We start from the raw sequence: 22,758 nt of genomic DNA, 5'->3' as shown, positions 1-22,758 counted from the left end.
AACACAGATAATTAGGGTATTCTTTTAGGCAACAGAGAGTCTAGGTACGAGCCCTGGGGCTCTTCCATCCAGGGGGCCTGGTTTTCCAGTTGGTATGTCGTTTCCATAAATACTGGGCATATAGCTCAAAGTCCACAGTCCAGCCCAAGATGTAGTCCTGCTTTCAAGATGGAGCCTGTTTTGTCTATTTCTTCCTTCACTTTCAGTTAAGTGGCCTACTCTTATCTTAAAGCAGTATAATATCAAAATGTACCCATATCAGTAAGTATATCTCATAGTCACTTTAAATGACTGGATAGGATTTTACTTTTGAGATATACCATACTTCATTTAGCAACTCTGCTACTGAACATTGTTTCCAGCCTTTCCCTATTAAAATTGACATTTTCTGATTTGTGCGTTTTAAAAAATCTATTATGGACACAAACTCTTTTCCATTTTAGAAGATGTAAATTACCCTTGAAATGAGTCTCTTCTTTTCACCATCCTGGTTTAAGCTCTTACCCCTTGTCAGCTGGACTCTAGCCATAATCTTCTCACTGACCTCCCAGGCTGCACTCTGGCCTCTCTCCTCTCTTCAGCCCTTTCTCTATAAACAGAGTGGCAAAGTGCAATTCTAGTCGTGTAACTGCTTACTCCGTTTTTAAAACAGATTCTCATTAGGAAAAGGATGCAACTCTTTGTCAAGTTCCCTCCCTTTGTCTTCAGCCTAATCGGATGCTGTGCTTCCACTCGCCCACTCTCTCTGCATCCACACCTGCTTCCTCTTGGGTCCTGTGAAAGCCATTGTTGCTCCTGTCACAAGCCAGTCTCCATAATGAGGACAAGCCTTATATCACCACGTATCTTTTCTTTGCAGCTCTTTTCACATTCAATTTTTAATTTACTTACTGGGTTTCATTAATGTTGGCCTCCTGCACCAGGCAGCAAGCTCCATAAAGATAGGAACTGACTCTGCTTTTGCTGATCACAGTATCTCCAAGTCTGTGCACATGATAAGTATTGATATTTTAAGTAAATAAACAAGCAAAGTACATTCTACTATGTATTTGACTTTAAATTGTGTTGATGGTATGTAAATTTTTGATTTACTGAATCTTAAAAATGCATGCAAATCTTTTCTTCTATGATTTCTGCCTTTTTAAGAGCTATGCTTAAAAGTCCTCCCCCATTCCAAGAATATAGAAATATTGACCTATTTCTTTTTTACTGCTTTCATACTTCTGTTGTTCACATTAAAACCTTAAATCTACCTGCAGTTTATTTTTATTAACAGCATATGGTATTATTTAGGAAAATAACTAAATAGCCATTCTCCTAACCCTTTGCCATCCTTTCCTTCCAGATCTGTAGTGATTCATTGTTTGCACATTAAATCCTTTTGCATGTTTAGTTATGTAAATAATGTCTATCCCTACACCTGTTTTATTTGCCACTGTTTTCATTATTACAGCTTTATGCTATGTTTTAGTATCAGAAAGTCATGTTTTCTAAGAAAACGTTTTTAATAAACAATATATTTTTACTTAAATGGTTTTAATGTTTTAAATAAAATGTTTTAATTAATAATACATAAAATATAATGTAATAACCCTTTCAAGTTATACAGTTTGAATTCAGGTTACTAGACAGAGAACTGTTACGTAGAGCAACACAAATCCATTAGCCCCACGCCCTGAGTTTCTGAGTCAGTAGATCTGGGGTGGGGCCCAAGTATTTGCATCTCTAGCAAGCTTCCTGATGGTGCTGCGGGTGCTGGTCTGGGGACTACAGTTTGAGAACCTCTGCCTTAGGGAAATGATTGACATAAAGAATATGGTCAACATGAGTGGTCCCAATGTCTGCATTCACTCCCCATGTCCTCTCAGACTTGGGATGAGCCTGCCCCCTGCGCTGTGTGTGAGCATCTCCCTAACAGCATCTCTGGCCCTGCTCCTGTCTTGAATTCAAAGCTGAGCCAAGAAGCATTGCCCTCATTTCAGTGACCCCAAAGGTGCTCAGCCTAACAGCACAGCTGCCCTCCAGGTTGTGGGAGTCAGCTTTGGTCTGTTATAAGCAGGAACTGGAGAAAGGGAAGGACTCCTGCCTTCCTTTGCTGTAGCTTCTCATGATTTTCCATATGTTTGAGGGGAATGGAGCAGAGCACCCCCTCTTTGCTTTCCTCATTCCCACTTCCTTGGCTATTTAATGACTCAGTGGTCCACACAAAGGGAGAGTTAATTACTAACACCTGCTCCCAGACCAATCGCCACCTTCTTGACAGAGATTTTGTTTCTACCCAGTCCATCCAGGGTAAGCATATTTAAGGAAATAAAGATAGTCTGACTCGTGTAACTATACATATACTGTATGGAAAAAACGGCCTCACTTCTTCCTTCATAAGGGGATGGACATTCTTTGCAGGAAATAGAATAGCCTTAGAGGTGCTATTTGCTATGGGTTTATTCTTTGTTATTCAGACAGTAGTATATGATTATATTTTATATGAAATGTGTGATTTTAGGAAAACATTTGTCTTCCCTGTTTTTGGTTACTCATATTCCCCGCACTTACTTGTATGTTCTATATCAGGGTCACACAACAGTTAGGTTAACAGTTGTCTGCATTTCTGAGAGGGATATACTTTCTGGAAAATTCTGTTTTTCATTTTCCCCTTCATGGTATCTAAAATGTGCCATTCAAAGACCTCTTCTGTCACAGAAAAGATGAGAGTTTCCTATAGGACCCTTTCTGGCATTCATTCCCTAATTCAGTGCACACTGAACAAGACTATGTGTGGAGCCATGGGAACACAAAAGACACATCTCCTATTATCAAGGCCTCAGTCTTGACTGATGAAGGCAGATACGTTAGTAAACAGTTACTATAAATACTGCACTGGAGCAAATTGGAGAATGCCTAGGGATGAAGGCCAGGGCCGTGTCCTCAGTGAGGTGGGGAGCCTGTCAAGGCACAACTCCCAGAAGACATGGCCTTTAAATGAATCATTGGTGGAGGGAGATTTCTCTATGAGTGCTTATTTATTTATATTATTAACTGTTATTATTGCTGTTGCTTCATTTTTATTTACTTTTGGAATAACAGTGCATTCACATTTCTGACAATTCCCTAACTATAACAGGGATATAGACATGCTGTCCAACAGAAATATGTAGTTTAAAAGTTTTCTACTAGTCTCATTTTTAAAAAGTAAAACAAGGCAATCTGTATAATACCACACTTTATTTAAACCAGCAAATATAAAATTATCATTCCAACATCTAATCAACAAAAAACATATTAATAAGATATTTCACATTCTTTTTCCATACCAAGTCTTCACATTGATGCAAAGTATATTTATGTATAACAGATCACAGTTTGGAAAAGCCACATCACAAGTGCTCAGTAACCACATGTGGCTAAGTGCCGACACAGGCAAAAGTCTTGACCCCATTTCTGCCCTGAAGCTACTGAGTTCCTCTCCCTAGAAGCAGATATTGTGGGTAGCCTCAGCTGTGTTCTTCCAGAGATAGCTGATATATATACAAGCAGTTATAAACACATATACACAAAGAATTGGCTAGTAATCACACTGTAGTGTATCCCACTTTTTTCGCTGAATAAACCTTGGAGATGTTTCATATCATTATATAGGAAGTAAGCTCAATCTTTATCTTACTGCTGCAGAGTATCCTATTTTATGGATGTCACAAATTATTCATTTGGTTCTTATCAATGGGCATGTGGGTGGTTTCCAGTATTTGGTGCTTATTTGAGCTGAGTTTTCAAAGAGGTAGAGTGCAACAAGAGCCAACCCACTGAGGCTGGGGGAATGATAGTCTAGAGAAAGGGACCAACATGGAGCACAAGGACACATGGTATTTAGGGATAATTTCTTGTGGTTCAAGATGTCTGGACAGTGGAGTGGGTGAACAGAAAAAGAGGAGGAAGAGGAGGCTGCAAGGGCAGGAAGAGATCAGATTGTAAACAGCCTTGCAAGTGTCATGTTAAGGAGTTTGGACTTCATCCATAATGGAAAGTAATCAAAAGGTTTTAAGAAACAGAGAAGAATTAATAGATGACTGAATTAATAAATGGGGGCAGGAGGGACAAATCTTCCATATGAATGAATTCTGATTAATAGATGTAGATGGGTAACAGAAAATAGACATTTAGAGAACTACATTAATAAGTGCTGCAGGCAAGATCTACCAATGATTATTCAAATTAGTGGATAAAACTTTTTGAAACAGAATATTTGTATAGCCTCAAAGTATCTCCCCCCAAATATATATTAATTATTGTGATGGATATCTGAATATTCTTTGATACTCCCTCTTCAGGAAGTGGAGCTTAATTCCACTGGGCTTGCTCACTCATTTCTAATGAATAGGATATGGAAAAAGAAAACTATCAGTAGTAATTTTACAGTGGACAAACCTGGCAGACATCGCCTCAACCAAGTGATCAAGGTCAGCATCACCAGTAATGTTGGTATAGGGTGCCCCTGAAAAATGAGATGAGAATGGCACTTCACCTCTGTGGTGTCCCTCCCCAAAAGCCATAACCAGAGGCTAATTATGAGAAAACATCAGATAAACTCAAATTGAGAGGCATTCTATAAAATCTTTAATCAGTACTCTTCATAAGGGTCAAGGTCATAAAAAAGAAAGACTGAGAAACTGTCATACACAGGAAAAGACTAGAGATATGTTGACTGAATGCAATGTGGGACCCTGGAACAGTAGAAGAACATTTGGGGGGAAACTGGAGAAATAAGTCTTTATTTTAGTTACTATCGTTACATCAGTGTTAATGTCTTACTTTTCATAAAGGCACCATAGCTATTTTTAAGATGTTAATATTAGAAGGAACTGGGGGAAGATAAACCATGATACTCTGTATTATCTTTGCAAATGTTCTGTAAATGTAAAATTATTTCAAAATAAGTTTTAAAAAAGAATCGGGGAGTGTCATGATTAGATTCACATTTTAGGAACATCTCAGTGGTTGCAGTGAGGAATAAGGTTGGAAAAGGAAAGGTCAGAGTAGGGAAGTTATAAGGTCTTGCTACAAAAAGTCAGGAAGGGATAGTAGAGGCCCACTCAGATAGGGGCAGAGGCAGCAGGAATCGGGGGCCATGGGCAGACTGGAGATAGCTCTAGAAGGTAACTGTATCACACCTGGTGAGGGTTTGGTAAGGAAATAAGACAACTCAAGATAACACCTACCTCTCCATCTCTAGGAGTTAGACAGACAGTATCATTCACTGTGATGGAGAAAACAGGAAGAACAGTTTTCAGGGAAACTTTAGTTCAATTTTAGACCTGTTGAGTTTGAAGTACATTTGACAGGTCCAAGTGTCCATCGACAGATGAATAGATAAACAACATGTGCTATGTCTACACAATGGAATATTATGCAACCTTAAAAAGGCATGACATTCTGACTCGTGCTACAACAACCTTGAAAATATTATGCTAAGTGAAATAAGCCAGATACAAACGGACAAATATTATATGATTCCACTTAGTTGAGGAACATGAAGCAGGCCAGTTTCTAAAGACAGAAAACTGAATCAAGGTTTTCAGAGGTTAAAAGGAAGGAGAACTGAGGAGTTATTATTTAATGAATACAGAGTTTCTGGATGGTGAAAAAGTTCTGGATGGTGGTGATGGTGTTACAACATTGTGACCATACAAAAATGCCTCTGAATTATACACTTAAAAATTATTAAAGTGGTAAAAGTTTATGCTATGTATTTTTACCACAATATTAAAAAAAAAAATAGAAGGCCATCATTAATGCTGCAAAGAAGTCACAATGAGATAAGTTCTGAAAAATTATCCATTATATTATTCTGTGACTTAGAGGCCATTGGTGACATCTCCGGAGCCCCTGTGGTAGAGAAGAAGTGTTAAAAATCAGATTACAATGGGTTGAAGGGTGATTGAGAAGTGTGTTGACAAATATGGCCAAATCTGGCTTGCTACCTATTTCCATAAACAAAGTTTTCTTGCAACACAGCTCTGTTCACCCCTTCATGTATGTATTGCCTTTGGTTGTTTTTGTACTACCCCAGCTAGGTTGAGTGAGCTTCCCAGGTGGCTCAGTGGTGAAGAATATGCCTGCCAGTGCAGGAGACTCGGGTTCGATCCCTGGATCAGGAAGATCCACTGGAGGAGGAAATAGCAACCCACTTAGTATTCTTGCCTGGAAAATCCTGTGGACAGAGGAGCCTGGTGAGGCTTCAAGTCCACAGGGTTACAAAAGAATCAGATACAACTTTCTGACTAACCAACAACAAGCAAGGTTGAGTAGCTGTCACAGAAACCATATGGTCTGCAAAGTCAAAAGTATGTACTCTCTGGACCTTTACAGAAAGTTCCCCAACCCCTGGACTAGACAAAACCCCAGTCTTTCAAGTAGTTTGGTTTTCTTAGACAATTCCTGCCTTTGCGGTGAGGTTATTGAGTAGACAGCAGTGCCCTTTCAGTCACCTAACAGAACAGACCAAATGTTGAACAATAGTAATGATGAATAAGAAGGAGAAAGAAGAGGAAGCATGGGGAAGAGAAGAAATTCATTCTTTCCTTTCTCTTCACCATTACCTTCTGTCTCTTACAACCCTGGAAAAAAGGAGACTGAAAGTCCCTCCACCCAACCCCCTAAAAATACTCCCCACTAGTAAATTCTCACAATGACTGGTGATAATAAATGTTCTGAAATGGCCACAAACTGCAGTCTGGTTTAAAGTTTCCTCATTAACACAGGAAAATGCCCACAACCTGAGGCTTTTCAAGTGTTTATTAATTTACTTTCTGGGACTGAGTGCCAATATTTATCAGATCAAAGAGAGAGCCTCTGTCTTTAGCATTTACTGTGTATCAGGAATGATGCCAAGTTTTGAACCTAGATGACCTCATTGATAATCATCAGAACCAGCATATGGCCTTTCCCCATTTGACCAGTGGAGCAGCTGGGGCTCACTAGGGTTCCATACTCAGCCACAGACCCACAGCAAATTAGTAGCAGAATGAGGGTTTGACTTGACTTCCCCCTGATTCCAGGGACCCAGGTTGTTTCCACTGCACTATGCAGTCATCCTGTCCTCCACTTCATGATGGTTTAGGGGCATCTCGTGCCCATTCTAAGCAGAATCTAATATTTGGTGGGTTCTTGACCTATTTTAAGTCATGAGTCTGCCTTTTCACGCTGAGTTGGCTTATGATGTCTCAAGTGGACTGTTAGCTTTAGCATGACCTACTTCCCAACCTGTTCTTGTGCTCCTTCTTCCCAGAAGCCCCACTTTGATGGCCAACGTGATTCTGCCCAGAGGTATTTCTCTAAAATCATCTTGCTTTCGTGCACTCTGCCAGTGTCGTATAATACCTGGGCTTCACTTGTTCCCCCCTTACCGTTTATTTTTACATTGTCTGCAATAATTCCTCAAGCTCGTGGTTAGGGACAGAGACCCAGTAAGGCAGCAAGAGGGTATTATAGTGACTTCCTCGGTTCCCATCTAGTCACATCCACATGTTAAGCATGTAAACACATAGCACTGTGTGACTTCTTTCCTCTTTAAGGTTGTCCTTGATAGCACAGCCTTTGACTGCCTAGATTTCTGCAGCCATCAAATCAGAACCCAAAGGGAATCAAGAGGTCAGCCAACCCTTGACTGTACCACTGAGACCACCAATCGAGGACCAGAGAGGGTTAGCAACTTATCCAGGCACACACAGCTTATCAGCAGCAGGACTGGGAAGGCCTCTGGTCTCCCAGCTTGCAGCCTAGAGCTTATCTTGCTGCTGATGGCTACCTCCTGCCTGCCTCAGTTGATGAAGCAGGGGCCCGTCCCCCTGCCTGTGGAGTGCTTACCTTGGAGCCCTTTTCATGAATGAGACCAGATGTAGAACTCCACATTGATCATTTCTGTCCCTCCCCTTTCTGCCTTCTGTTAAAGGCAGCCCCCCAGCTCCCAGCTGGCTCCTGTCCCCTCCCCCAGCCGGGAGAAGTTATTACATGAAGAGATCAGCTTACCAGTTTTCTTCAGAGCAGAGGCTGAGCTGGGAGCTCCGGGCAGTACATGAGGGAGAGCGGAGGGAACCAGTGCGGTGCCTAGCGGAACTCCAGGGCTGGAATCCCGAGACACAAGTGCATCTGCTAGCTGTTAGCACTTGGCAGACGGAGTTCTCCTCTAGGGTAGTTCTAACTTTGGGTAATAATGTTTGTCAGCTACCTGATATTAACATTGCTCCACGTTCAAACAGCAGTGTTAGCAAGACCTGGGGGAGAGGTAAGCCAAATAAAATATCTTGTCAGAAGTTGTATTTTTGTCAGCATTATATTTCCTCTTCTATCTACCAAGAGGGATCAGGGAAGGGGTTTTTATGGTGTGCAAAGAGTAATGCTTTATTTTGCTGTTTTAGGCTTGCCTTGCCTTTTCTTATAGAAAGATTTCTTTGCTTCTTAAAAAATCTTGTAATTTCTGAAACCTTTTTCTGGTACAGTGGCCACACCAGGGGATTGGCATGGCCTTGGTGACAGATACCTGGAGCATGTACACTTCTAATTCTGCTGTTGCCGGAGGCGGGGGGGGGAGTACTTGTCAGATTCCAGTAGGGACTGTTACCTGTTGAGACTATTTCTCCAGTATTGCTTATGCATACTAGAGGAATTGCTTTTCTTTGCTGCTTTGCATTATGTTTTCATCCTTTTTAGCTTTGATGTGCTTGGGGGGGAAAAGTCTGTGCTTAACTTAGTATCATAGGTTTGAAGAAGGATAGTGGTGTATAATAGGTCTTGGAGCATCCCAGATCTACCATAGACAGGAGGCATGTTTAAGACCCATGAGGATGATTTATTCTTATTGACTTAGCTCATGTTTGCTGGATACATTTCTGAACATCATAGGTGCCTGTAGGAGCCAGTTTTTGACACAGGCAGGATGATCATATGGGCTGGAGAGGGAAGCTCTTGGGTGTAGCCACCCTCACCTGCAAAGAAGCCTGCAACAAATTTACCTCATCCACTCCTTTTACTTCTTGTTCTGATGAAAAGTCTTAGAGACTGAGGGCTGAGTTATGAAAAGACAACCTTTTTCCTGAATCCGTCTTCCCTTTGAAAAGCCAAGTGCAAACTCTATCTCCTAGAAATGCCACGGGGCCACTTCACAGCTCTGCCTTTTGTTAGCATTTCAGGGACAGAGAGAACTCTGAAAGCCTCGCGTAATGACTTTCCCTTTTCTAAGAGGAGTGGAAGGGAGCTGCTCCCAAATACAGGCTGCAGGGCAAGCTGTGGTTGCAGCAGGCTCGTTACTCCATTCAAAGCAGACATGTGGGCAGAGGCGTGTGGCCACGGGTCATTTGCCCTAGGCTTTTAGCCTATTAGTTACCCGTGTCCTTTACAGATATTTTCTGGGCCTGTTGGGTGGGGGCTGTGGGTAGGAGGTAGGGGTCTTGAATGGGAGCTGGAGGAACTGAATTGGGTTAGTGATGCTGGAGGCTGAAAGCAGACAGACCATTGCCCTCTAGTTGCAGTTGAAGTTCGCAACTTCCCTGTTGATTTTTCAGTGTGGAGAGTAAATGACAAATGGGCTGGCCTGACTCAGCCTGGAGCACTTAAGCATGTGAGGGGAGAGCTCATATGGAAAATATTTCTATCACCGCTGCATGCGCATATGGTCTGGGGAGACCCCCGTACGGAGCAAATCACAGCGCTCCAGCAGCCCCTCAGTGGCGTGCCAATTACTCTTATTAACAGCGAGGCGAACTGCAGGCTCCAGTTACCTGCACACAGCTGGCTCCTGGGGACTCTGCAACGCGTGTGCTTCGATCCTTGTGTCACATTCGGAGAGGGCAGTGGCTCTGTTTCACTTTACAATCAGCACAGCAGATGAAAAATGAAAGGGGATTACATGGGTTCATCCAAATCTTGACTCTGTTCAGACAGTGCTCAGCGTGCGGGAGAGGAAGGCAGGAGTTCTGTCTTTTGAGTTAAAGTGTGTGTGCTTAATAGTCAGAAAAACCAATCAGAGGCGATGAATGCCTGCTGTCTGTTCCTTTGTTCTAGCCTACTATGCTAAATAAAGACCCTCCCATGCCTTTTCCTCTTTTCCTTCTAGTTTTTCTTCCTTCCTTCCTTCTTCCTTCCTTCCTTGTGTACTGCTGTAAAATCTTTGCTCCAAAACTACTGTGCTCCTAGAAAACTGTACAGTTAGGATTCCTTTCCCCTTGTTGGAAATGAAACGATGAGGAAGGAACATAATTATGAAATGCCCCTCCCCTCCTTAAGCAGAATGTCATTTATACAGAGCTTTGGAGAATGTGACATTTCTTTATTAACAGCGGCTTGTTTTACGGCCATGTTACTTACAAAAGGAACCTGTAAATATGTGGCCCCATCCCTGTGTCACCCAGGTTTTCATTTTCTCGGCCAACCAGTCTTCTTGCAGGTTTTGATTATCTTTCCTTTGCATGTTCATAAAAACACATGAGGAAAAGGAAGGAAGGGGAAGACAGTGTTATACGCCTCGTGGTACTTGGCTGGCTGTGTTCTCAGTGCGGATGGGCGCAAACTCTGGGCAGCAGCTCAGGCTGTTTCCTAGGGGGGTGAGGTCCTGCCAGATCACCAGGGGCTGGCAGGTGGTGGGAGGAGATGGTGTGGTTCAAAGCAAACCTTATTCAGTGTCCTGTTGCTGGCACTGTTGGCACTGGTATGAGGTCACTACATGTTTGGAGAATAAACACGAGGAACACTGTTCCTTCTTTAATTTTCTGGACGCAGGAGCATTAAACTAAGAACACCGAGGTCCCTGGAGTGCCTCTGCCCTTGTCACACAGGACAGCGTTGGTACACAACGTGTACAGACTGTGTGCATCTCTTGAAAGAAAGTAAAGGACTGTGAGTCACGCTGGACTTTAGGTGCATTTCTCAGTGTGGGAAACATGCTAGGACCCCAGTTTCTTTGCAGCACGCCACAGAATGGTGAGTGGGGATGTACCTGTGCATTCCCTGAACTTGGACTTACCTTCTCATAGAAGGCCAATGTTGCTCAGTCGCTCAGTCGTGTCCAGCTCTTTGTAACCCTATGGACTGCAGCATGCCAGGCTTCCCTGTCCTTCAGGGAATGAAGACCAACGAGATACTGTTATATGTGGGGAGCGATGAGGAAGGAGCTAGAAACCTATATAGTTCTGTACACTGTGGTGAGACAGATTCTTAGAAGAGAGTCAAAAATATATTTATTTTCATTTTGATGAAGCAATTTGGCAAAACCTATCAAAATTAAAAATAAATATCTCAGGGTACTTCCCGGCAGGCCAGTGGTTAAGACTTCACCTTCCGATGCAGGAGGCGTGGGTTCAAACCCCGGTCAGAGAGCTAAGATCTCATATGGCCCATGACTGAAACACCAAAACATAAAACAGAAGCAATATTGTAACAAATTCAAAAAAGACTTTAAAGATGGTTCACATTTAAAAAAAAATCTTCTAAAGATAAATAAATATCTCAGCTGCTAACAGTTATGGGTCGTGCCTTTTAAAAGAACAGATTTTATGGTATGTGAATACTATCTCAATTTTTAAAATTAAAAATAAATAATAAATATCTCTTCAACTCACCTTTCCCATTTCTAATACCTTATCATATAGATTGTCTCTGAATTTGCCCTCTAAGCCACCTTCCATCATGTGGCTGTTACAATAGCCTAAATGCCCCTCAGTAGGGAACTAATGAGCCTGAAGTCCAGCATGACTCACAGTCCTTTACATTCTCAGGGGATGCACACAGCCCATACAAGCGGACACCAATGCTGTTCTCTTGTGAAAGGACAAAGGCATTCTAGGGACCTCAGTGTTCTTAGTTTGATGCCCCTGCAACCAGAAAAGGAAAGACAGAACAGTCTTTCTCTGTGTTTGTTCTCCAACCCATGCACGGACCCCAGCCTGGGTTGTTCTGTGCTTGGCTAACAGCCACCAAGATGTTCAGAAAGAATGGGGTACCTCTTACATGCACTGATAGGAAATGACTCCCAGGATATGTAAGAAAAGAATGACGTATAAAATGCTACCCTTTGTTTAACATGTGTTAATATCTTTGTCCTTCCTCTCTCTGGGAGAATATATGAGAAAATGGGGGAGAATGTAGCATGGCTGGGGAAGGAGAGCTGGTGAAACTTACAATTTATTATACACTTTTAGTTCCTTTTGAATTGTGTGTAGTAAACATGTCTTATCTAGTTAAAGAATAATATTAAAATATACGATGTAATAATAAATCACTTGGTAATAAATAAAGCATGTGATATAACAGATAACATCCTCAGCATTTGTTCATAGCCCATGCTAAGGTGAAGTATACATGAGCTAACAGGCGTAACACTGAAGTCAGTTCAGCTAAATGATTCCTTTAGGGCTAAAAGGATTCTTTAGCTGGTTAGTTCATTCATTTAACACCTACTTATAACCGTCCGTTTTCTCGTTCTTTAAATTCTTTTGAATTGGATGATAATTGCTTTACAATGTTGTGTTGGTTTCTGCTGTACAACCACATGAATCAGCTACAAGTATACCTATATCCCCTCCCTCTTGATTCTCCCTCCCAACCCCTCTCCACCCCACTAGGTTGTCACAGAGCACCGAGTTGAGCTCCCTGTGTTATACAACAGCTTCCCACTGACCGTCTGTTTTACATATGGTAATACATAGATTTCAGTGCTACTCTCTCAGTTCATCCCACGCTCTCCTTCTCTGGCTCTCTATACCTGCATCTCTATTCCTGCCCTGCAGGGCGGTTCATCAGTACCACTTTCCTAGATTCCATATATATACTTTAATATACACAATATCTGTTTTTCTCTTTCTGACTTATTTCATTCCATGTAACAGGCTCATGGTTCATCCACCTCAGTTCAACTGACTCAAATTTGTTCCTTTTTATGGCTGAGTAATATTCCATTGTATACTTGTACCTTAACTTCTTTATCCATTCATCTCTTGATGCACATCTAGGTTGCTTCCATGTGCTAGCTACTGTAAATAGTGTTGCAGTGAACATTGGGGAATGTGTATTTTTCTCAGTCATGGTTTTCTCAGGGTATTTGCCCAGTAGTGGTATTGCTAGGTCATATGGTAGTTTTACTCCTAGTTTCTTAAGGACTCTCCATAGTGTTCTCCATAGTGGCTGTATCAATTTGCATTCCCATCAACAGTGCAAAAGGATTCCCTTTCCTCCACATCCTCTCCAGCATTTATTATTTGCAGATTTTTTTTTTAAGTTTTACTTTTCTTTTCGGCTGCACTGGGTCTTCATTGCTTCATGTGGGCTTTCTCTAGTTGCAGAGAGCAGGGGCTACTCTCTAGTTTTATTGCATGGGCTTCTCATTGTGGTGGCTTCTCTTGTTGCAGAGCGTGGGCTGTAGGCACGTGGGCTCAATAGTTGCAGCTCACAGGCTCTAGAGCCCAATTGTTTTGGCACATGGGCTTAGTTACTCTACAGCATGTGGGAGCTTCCTGCACAAGGGGTTGAACTGGTGTCCCCTGCATTGCAAGACAGATCTTAACCACCGGACAACCAGGGAAACCCTGTTTGTAGATTTTTTGATGTTGGTTCCATTCTGACCTGCGTGAGGTGATATCTCATTGTAGTTTTGATTTGCATTCTTCTAATAATGAGTGATGACACATTAGCTATGTTAAGGGGTGATTGAAAGGATTACCACCCACCAGCAGACTCACAGATATGGAGGACAAACTAGTGGTTACAAGTGGTTACTAGTGGCAAGATAGCAATGTAGGATTAAGAGGTACAAACTACTGTATAAAAAATAAATAAGCTCTATGGGTATATAGGAATAGCACAAGGAATATAGGCAATAACTATAAATGGAGTGTAACCTTTAAAAGTCATAAATCTCTGTGTTGTACACCTGAAATTTATATAATATATAAATATAACATTTATATAATATTGTAAATCAACTATTTCATTTTTTTAAAGATTTTTAAAATGTGATAGTATGTGCAGAGCTCGCAGCTTGATAAGCCAGGCACAGAGTGAACAGCACTTACTGGCTTATCACTACAATTTCTATTGCAAATGCTACCAGGGTGTGCCACCTCAGTGCCGGAAAAAGGAAGACAAAAACATAAGGTTTTTGTCTTGATGAGCTTATACTTTAAAAGGGGGACAGGGTGTAAACAGTTAATGATTATACAATAAGAAACTCTTTAGTTTGCAAGTGCAAAGGCAAAGAAGCAATGAAATCTGCCTAAGAAAGTGAAGAAAGACTCCAGAAACAATGTCAGTTTGAAAAACTCAAAGAGTTGTGCATTGAGGGTCTTCACCGATTCACAGTGATTCTTTAACTCAGCATATAGTTGCACATACAGCTATGAGTTATCACAGTGCCAGGACACAGAGCAAAGTCAACAAAGGAAAAGGTACATGGGGTGAAGCTGAGGAGAAAGCAGGAGAAAGCTTCCAAGGATCTTCTCCCAGTGGAGTCACACAGGCCCCACTTCATCCCCCCAGGAATGTGCTTTGACAACACTTGTGAAATACTGCCAACCAAGGAAGTTCGTAGAGACTCAGCGCCTCGGGTTTTTGTTGGGGGCTGGCCACACAGGCACTCTCTGCCTGCCGTGTACCAACATTACACACTCCCACAGGGAAACCTCTCTTCAGCATAAACCATCTTGTTCACATAATATATGCAAGTGAGCCACTCCTCCCAGTTCTGGGAATGGTGAGCTCTGTTCCAAAACCTAAGTTCCCGGATGCTAGCCAATGGCCAACCTCATAAGCAGATGTTTCTAAAGAACAGTCAGGTCTGCTATGTTAACTCCTCTGCATGGATAGGTAGGCATCTTAAGGGGAAAAACAGGGAAGGAGGATGTTCTTGGCAGAGGGAAAACATCTGTAGAGTCACAGAAATAAGAAAGAATTTAGCCTATTCTGGAAACAGTTCAGATTACAGAATGTGAGGAATGTGTCAGGAGATTTGTCAGTCACCTGGATCCCAAGGGTTGGAGTTTTCTGTGCCTTTGGAAGTTCCAGAAATTCTGTAAAAAAGAACTGGAATATAATTGCTTATAATATGTATGTGTTAGTTTCCACTATACATTGAAGTGAATCAGTTACATGTATGCATACATTCCCTCTCTCTTGGACATCTGTCCCTACAGTCTTAAGATTATATTTTCATGACACGTCATCTTGGTTACCATTGTATAACATTTTCTTGGTCATAGGTTATTGAAATTATTTCCCAAGGATTAGAATAAATGAAACAGTGAAGATAGCAGTGACTGCCTTTCTGAGAAGGTCACCATCATTAATACCTGAAGTATTATTTGTGGCAAATAGGAATGAAGGATCAATGTCATACCCTGAGTGACTGATTCTTTGTGCATAATTCTCAGTGGCTCCACCTTTTTCTCTTTCTTATGAGAAAAATAAAAAATGAACTATGTGGAACTGATTTGATAGTGCAAGACCTGAGTTTGAGCCTTAGGTCTACCATGTCTAGCCATATGACTTTTGGCAGGTTTTTTTAATTGGAGGGTAATTGCTCTATAATGTTGTGTTGGTTTCTGCCATACAACCATATGCATCAGCCATAAGCATATATATGTATATATACATATATACCCCCTCCTTCTTGAGCCTCCCACTCTAGGTCATCGCAGAGCACCAGGCTGAGCTCCTTTGTTATACAGCAGCTTCCCGCCTAGCTATCTATTTTACACATGGTGATATATATATATATATATATATATATATATATATTTCAACGCTACTCTCTGAATTCGTCCCACCCACTGCTTCCTCTGCTGTATCCAGAGTCCGTTCTCTATGTCTGCATCTCTGTTCCAGCCCTGCAAATAGGTTCATCAGTACCATTTTTCTAGATTCCAGATATATATTTTTTCCTTTCATTATGAAAATTTATTGTTGTAAAAACAAATTCAAGCAATAAAGAAATGCAAAGAATGAAAAGTTAAAGGTTCCTCTTTACTTTCACTCACTTCCCAATTTCTCCCCTAATGAAGCCATCAATAACAATTTGGCATCTGTCCTTCAAGAACCATTCCTACACATTTAGAAGCATAAGAATGTGTACATATGCCTAAGACATGCAAATAATGACTTTTGCTTCTTTTCTGAGACATGGTGCCTCTTGTTTCTGCCTTTTGTCTAATGCAATTGCTAGAATTCCCAGTATACAGTGTCGAATTAGCACAATGAAAATGAACATTCTTGTCCTCTTCTGCACTTAAATGGGAAAGCTTGTAATATTTCATCACTAAGTGTGATGCCTGCCAGATATTTTAAGTAGATAAATTTTATCTAGTTTTAATTTCCCTTCTATGTTTTTATAGAAAATGGCTGTTGAATTTTACCTAACTCTGTTTACCTTCATAAAATGATATGATAAAATCTTTTCATCTACTTAGGGAATTATGTTAATAGATTTCTTAATGTTGGATTCTCTTTGCATTCTTAGAACTTAACTTTCTTAATCATAGTGATTTATTCATCATTTGCTAATGGATTTTATTTGTGAATATTTTATTTTGAAATTTGTCTTTTTTTAAAAAATGAGTACTGTTGGTTCATGGGTCTATTTTAATGGGCTAGACTGGGTTTTACTAGTTTTGTAAAGTACATTCAAAAGTTTCTTATAATTTAGTGTGCTTTGAAAAATTTTAAATAACAGAGGAGTTAGCCTTTTCTTAAAGCTCTGTTGAACTCAGTCATATTCAGTTCAGTTCAGTTCAGTCGCTCAGTCGTGTCCGACTCTTTGTGACCCTATGAATCACAGCATGACAGGCCTCCCTGTCCATCACCGACTCCTGGAGTTCACTCAGACTCACACCCATCGAGTCGGTGATGCCATCCAGCCATCTCATCCTCTGTCGTCCCCTTTTCCTCCTCCCCCCAATCCCTCCCAGCATCAGAGTCTTTTCCAATGAGTCAACTCTTCACATGAGGTGGCCAAAGTACTGGAGTTTCAGCTTTAGCATCATTCCTTCCAAAGAACACCCAGGACCCATCTCCTTGCAGTCCAAGGGACTCTCAAGAGTCTTCTCCAACACCACAGTTCAAAAGCATCAATTCTTCGGCGCTCAGCTTTCTTCACAGTCCAACTCTCACATCCATACATGACCACTGGAAAAACCATAGCCTTGACTAGACGGACCTTTGTTTTCAAAGTAATGTCTCTGCTTTTGAATATGCTATCTAAGTTGGTCATAACTTTCCTTCCAAGGAGTAAGCGTCTTTTAATTTCATGGCTGCAATCACCATCTGCAGTGATTTTGGAGCCCAAAAAATAAAGTCTGACACTGTTTCCACTGTTTCCCCATCTATTTCCCATGAAGTGGTGGGACCAGACACCATGATCTCAGTTTTCTGAATGTTGAGCTTTAAGCCAACTTTTTCACTCTCCTCTTTCACTTTCATCAAGAGGCTTTTTAGTTCCTCTTCACTTTCTGCCATAAGGACTAGATCTGATAGATAGAGTGCCTGATGAACTATGGACTGAGGTTCGTGACATTGTACAGGAGACAGGGTCAAGACCATCCCCATGGAAAAGAAATGCAAAAAAGCAAAATGGCTGTCTGGGGAGGCCTTACAAATAGCTGTGAAAAGAAGAGAGGCAAAAAGCAAAGGAGAAAAGGAAAGATATAAGCATCTGAATGCAGAGTTCCAAGAATAGCAAGAAGAGATAAGAAAGCCTTCCTCAGCGATCAATGCAAAAAAATAGAGGAAAATAACAGAATGGGAAAGACTAGAGATCTCTTCAAGAAAATTAGAGATACCAAGGGAACATTTCATGCAAAGACGGGCTCGATAAAGGACAGAAATGGTATGGACCTAACAGAAGTGGAAGATATTAAGAAGAGGTGGCAAGAATACACAGAAGAACTGTACAGAAAAGATCTTCATGACCAATATAATCACGATGGTGTGATCACTCACCTAGAGCCAGACATCCTGGGATGTGAAGTCAAGTGGGCCTTAGAAAGCATCACTATGAACAAAGCTAGTGGAGGTGATGGAATGCCAGTTGAGCTATTTCAAATCCTGAAACATGATGCTGTGAAAGTGCTGCACTCAATATGCCAGCAAATTTGGAAAACGCAGCAGTGGCCACAGGACTGGAAAAGGTCAGTTTTCATTCCAATCCCAAAGAAAGGCAATGCCAAAGAATGCTCCAACTACCACACAATTGCACTCATCTCACACGCTAGTAAGGTAATGCTCAAAATTCTCCAAGCTAGGCTTCAGCAATACATGAACCGTGAACTTCCAGATGTTCAAGCTGGTTTTAGAAAAGGCAGAGGAACCAGAGATCAAATTGCCAACATTCGCTGGATCATCCAAAAAGCAAAAGAGTTGCAGAAAAACATCTATTTCTGCTTTCTTGACTATGCCAAAGCCTTTGACTGTGAGGATCACAATCAACTGTGGAAAATTCTGAAAGAGATGGGAATACCAGACCACCTGACCTGCCTCTTGAGAAACCTATATGCAGGTCAGGAAGCAACAGTTAGAACTGGACATGGAACAACAGCCTGGTTCCAAATAGGAAAAGGAGTACGTTAAGGCTATATATTGTCACCCTGCTTCTTTAACTTGTATTCAGAGTACATCATGAGAAACGCTGGGCTGGAGACAGCACAAGCTGGAATCAATATTACCGGGAGAAGTATCAATAATCTCAGATATGCAGATGACACTCAGTCATATAACCAGCTCTTTTATGGAGTGGTAGCCTTTGATTACCTTTTTTCCTTCTTTTTTGTTTCTAAAATATGCATAATATTTAGTATATTACAATATATATTATAATATATAAGCAAGTCATAAAGCAAAATAATAAAACAAAATCTAAGACCCCACCACCCAACTAAAGAAATAAAACATTTTCAATACTCTGTGTTGCTCCCAGGTACAGCCTCCTCACTTCTCTCCCTCAGAGAGAAACATCATTCTGAATTTTATGATTGTAATTTCTTTGCTTTTTTAGAAATAATACATACATATGTATGTATCTCTAATGAATATATTGTTTGATTTTGTTGGATTTTGAGTTACAAAGACACACTATCTTGACTTTTTTTAGTTCAAATTGATTTTTAGTCAACAGGAGAATGCATATATCTGTGGTTCATTCATTTTCACTGCTACATAGTATCCTTCTATGTGAATATACCATATTTTTTCCTGTTGATAGATCTGGAGTATGAACATTTTGGAACATATCTTCACATATATGTGCAAGGATTCCTTTTGGGTGTATACCTAGGAGTTGAGTTCCTGGGTCTTCGAATATGTGTTTCTTTAACTCTACAATATGCTGTCAAATTGATTTCTTTTTAAAACGTTATTTATCTTATTTTTGGCAGTGCTGGGTCTTTACTGCTACACAGGCTCGCCACTAGTTGCAGTGAGCTGGGGCTACTCTCTAGTTCTCATTGCAGTGGCTTCTCTTGTTGCAGAGCATAGGCTCCAGGGTGCCAAGACTTCTGTAGTTGCAGCTCCCAAGCTCTAGAGCGCAGGCTCAATAGTTGTGGCGCACTGGCTTAGCTGCTCCATGGCATGTGGGATCTTCCCAGATCAGGGATCGAACCCTTGTCTCCTGCATTGGCAGGCAGACTCTTTACCACTGAGCCACCAGGGAAGCCCTGACAAATTGATTTCTAAAAGGTTGTATCACTTTTCACTTCCACTAGCAGTGTTTGCTGCTGCTGCTGCTAAGTCGCTTCCGTCGTGTCCGACTCTGTGCAGCCCCACAGATGGCAGCCCACCAGGCTTCCCTGTCCCTGGGCAAGAACACTGGAGTGGGTTGCCGTTTCCTTCTCCAATGCAGGAAAGTGAAAAGTGAAAGTGAACTCACTCAGTCGTGTCCGACTCTTAGCGATCCCATGGACTGCAGCCTACCAGGCTCCTCCGTCCATGGGATTTTCAGGCAAGAGTACTGGAGTGGGGTGCCATTGCCTTCTCCAAGCAGTGTTTAAGAGTTCTCAATTATCTTTCTCCTTGTCAATGTTTCTTGCTGATACAGTAGGTATAAAATGTTATTAGTGTATGTTAACTGACACTTCTCTGATCACTAACTCTTGCAATATAGAATAATTTTTACATGTATTCCAGTTATTCATGTTTTCTCTTCCATGAAACGCCTGTTCATGACTATTTTCTGATTTTAAATTTGGTTCTTTTTTTCATCACTGATTTAAGTGTTCTTTATGTATTTTCAGTATGAATCCTTTGCTTGTTATTCCATAAACTGTTTTCTCCAATTTGTGGCTTGCATTTAAATGTTTATAGTCTTTTGATAAACAGAAGTCTTCAGTTTTAGTGTATTTGAATTTATCAGTTTTACTTTGTTGTGTTACATCTTTGTCATGTTTAAGAAATTATTAATCCCAAGTTTATGGAGATATTATCCCAAATTCTCTTCTAAAATTATTGAAGTTTTGCATTTCACATTTATGTCTTTAAACTTGCAATTGGTTCATCTGCTTAATGTGAATAAGGGATCTAATTTCATTTTTTTCCCATATTGATAATAAATTGTTGCAGGACCATTTATTGAAGTCTCTCTTATTCTTACTTTGTAGTGTGTCTTAGCTATTCTTAGATATTCTTTATGAAATTTGAAGTTAAATCTTCAATTTTCCTTGAAAAATCCTTTAGAAAATTTTAGCAGAACAGTATTGAATCTGTGGATCAATATAAGAGCACTAACATCATCCCAATATTGAGTCCTTATATCCATGAACATACTCTAAGCCTTACATTTACTTAGGTCTTCTTTGAATTTTTTCAATAAGGTGTTATAACTTTACATAAATGTCTTGCACACTTTTAATTTTAGATTTATTCCTAGCTACCTTATTATAGTTTTGTTATTGCAAATTATTTATTTTTAAATTATTTTTTATTTTTGCTAATGCCTAGAAATGCAAATGATCTTATACCAAAGCAACTCGCTAAACTCTCTTATTAATTTAAATCAATTATCTGTAAGAACATCTATGATTTCTGAGTACATAATCATGTCATCTGTGAATGACTTTGAATAAGGACCACTTGTTTTTTTTTCCTGTTTCAATTCTTTTACGTTTTATTTCTATTCATTTTATTGCACTTACTAGAACCTCCAATATTATGTTGAATAGAGCTCATGTTATTTTGTTCCTTAGTTAATGGGAATACTTCTGCTGCTGCTGCTGCTGCTAAGTCGCTTCAGTCGTGTCCGACTCTGTGCGACCCCATAGATGGCAGCCCAGCAGGCTCCTCCATCCTGGGATTCTCCAGGCAAGAACACTGGAGTGGGTTGCCATTTCCTTCTCCAATGTATGAAAGTGAACACTTTGCAATTTAAAATGAAGTTTATTGAAAGTGTTTGGTTGTATCAGGTTGATAAATTCTCTTCTTTTTGTTAAGGGATTCTTACTTTGATCATGAATAGGTATTGAATTTTACCTAAGACATTGCCTCTGTCTCTTGAAATGATCATATGATTTTCCTTCTTTAATCTGTCTATTGCAGAAATAGACATTATAATGTTAAGCCATCCTTGTATTCCAGGAATAAATCCTACTTAGTTACGATATATTTTGATTTTTATCAAATTAATTCTACATGTGACTGTTTTGTCCAGAGGGTTTTTAAGAATCTGTATTCATGAGTGAACTAGTAACTCTTCTTTCTTCCTTTCTGGTTTGTTTTAAGGCTATACTAGCCTCATAATTCACTTCAGAAGTATTTCCTTTTTCCTGGAAATGTTTTAATAAAATTATTATAATCTATTTATAGAAAGTCACATGAAAAAACGGGCTTGGCTTGGTGTGGGGGTTTCTTTTGTTTTTTCCTAAGGGGAAATTGTAAACCACTGATTCAATGTGTTGAATGGTTATAAGAAAATTAAAGCTTCCTGTTTCTTCTTGGATAATGTTTGAAAGTTATGTATGTCTAGGCATTTGTCCATTTCATTTATCTTTTCTACCTTTTTAACATAAATATGTTCATTATATCCTCGAATTATCTTCTCAGATGTTGCAAATGTCCTTAGTTTTTCCTCACATGTTCCTTTACGACTTCTATTTTATTGACCATTCTCAGGAGAAGTCTGTCAAATTTATCAATCTTTATAAAAAATCAACTTTTGGCTTTGTTGAGCCTCGGTTCTTAAGCTTTGTTTTCTGTTTGATTCTGCTCTTCTTTTTACTTCTACCTTCTTTGAATTTATTCATTTGATTTTTTCCTTTAAATAATTTCTTTAACTCCTTAAATTTATGGTTAGCTCATTAATTTTCAGCCTTTAATCTGTTCTAATATAAGCATTAAAGATGGTTTTTTTCCTTGAAATATCACTTTTGTTGCATCCTTAACTTTTGATATATAATATTTTTATTATTTATTTAAAGTGATTTTTAAAACTGTCATTATGATATTTTTTGGCCCATACATTATATCATATTTTCAAAAGTATTAGGCTTCCCTGGTGGCTCAGATGGTAAAAAATCTGTCTTCAGTGTAGGAGACCTGGGTTCAATCCCTAGGTCGGGAAGGTCCCCTGGAGAAGGGAATGGCTACTCACTCCAGTATTTTTGTCTGGAGAATTTCATGGACAGAGGAGCCTGGCAGGCTACAGTCCATGGGGTTGCAAAGAGTTGGACACAACAGAACCCACTTTTCAAAAGTATGGCCCAGTTCATTTCTAACTTGATTACCTATGGTCAGACACAACCAAGC

General features: G+C 40.1%; 1 protein-coding gene across 2 annotated transcripts in view; it reads left to right on the top strand.

The window, feature by feature from the left end:
* LOC120853518 (thrombospondin type-1 domain-containing protein 4) overlaps positions 1-22,758 on the top strand; it is a 631,548-nt gene that overhangs the window by 393,903 nt on the left and 214,887 nt on the right. The window contains exon 1 of one of the 2 annotated variants that reach the window (XM_040227427.1): positions 8,072-8,278. The exons of the other annotated variant lie outside the window; for it this stretch is intronic. Within the exon in view, the coding sequence (XP_040083361.1) occupies positions 8,207-8,278 (72 nt within the window). The 5' untranslated portion in view covers positions 8,072-8,206. Of the gene's footprint in view, positions 1-8,071; positions 8,279-22,758 lie in introns of those variants that run through there. 2 annotated transcript variants of the gene reach the window in all.

Source organism: Oryx dammah, unplaced genomic scaffold, assembly GCF_014754425.2.
Source record: "Oryx dammah isolate SB20612 unplaced genomic scaffold, SCBI_Odam_1.1 HiC_scaffold_26, whole genome shotgun sequence".
In the NCBI taxonomy this organism is placed as follows: Eukaryota; Metazoa; Chordata; class Mammalia; order Artiodactyla; family Bovidae; genus Oryx; species Oryx dammah.
The sequence above is the reverse complement of the archived record's forward strand: the minus strand, read 5'-3'. Positions and strand labels throughout refer to the sequence as shown.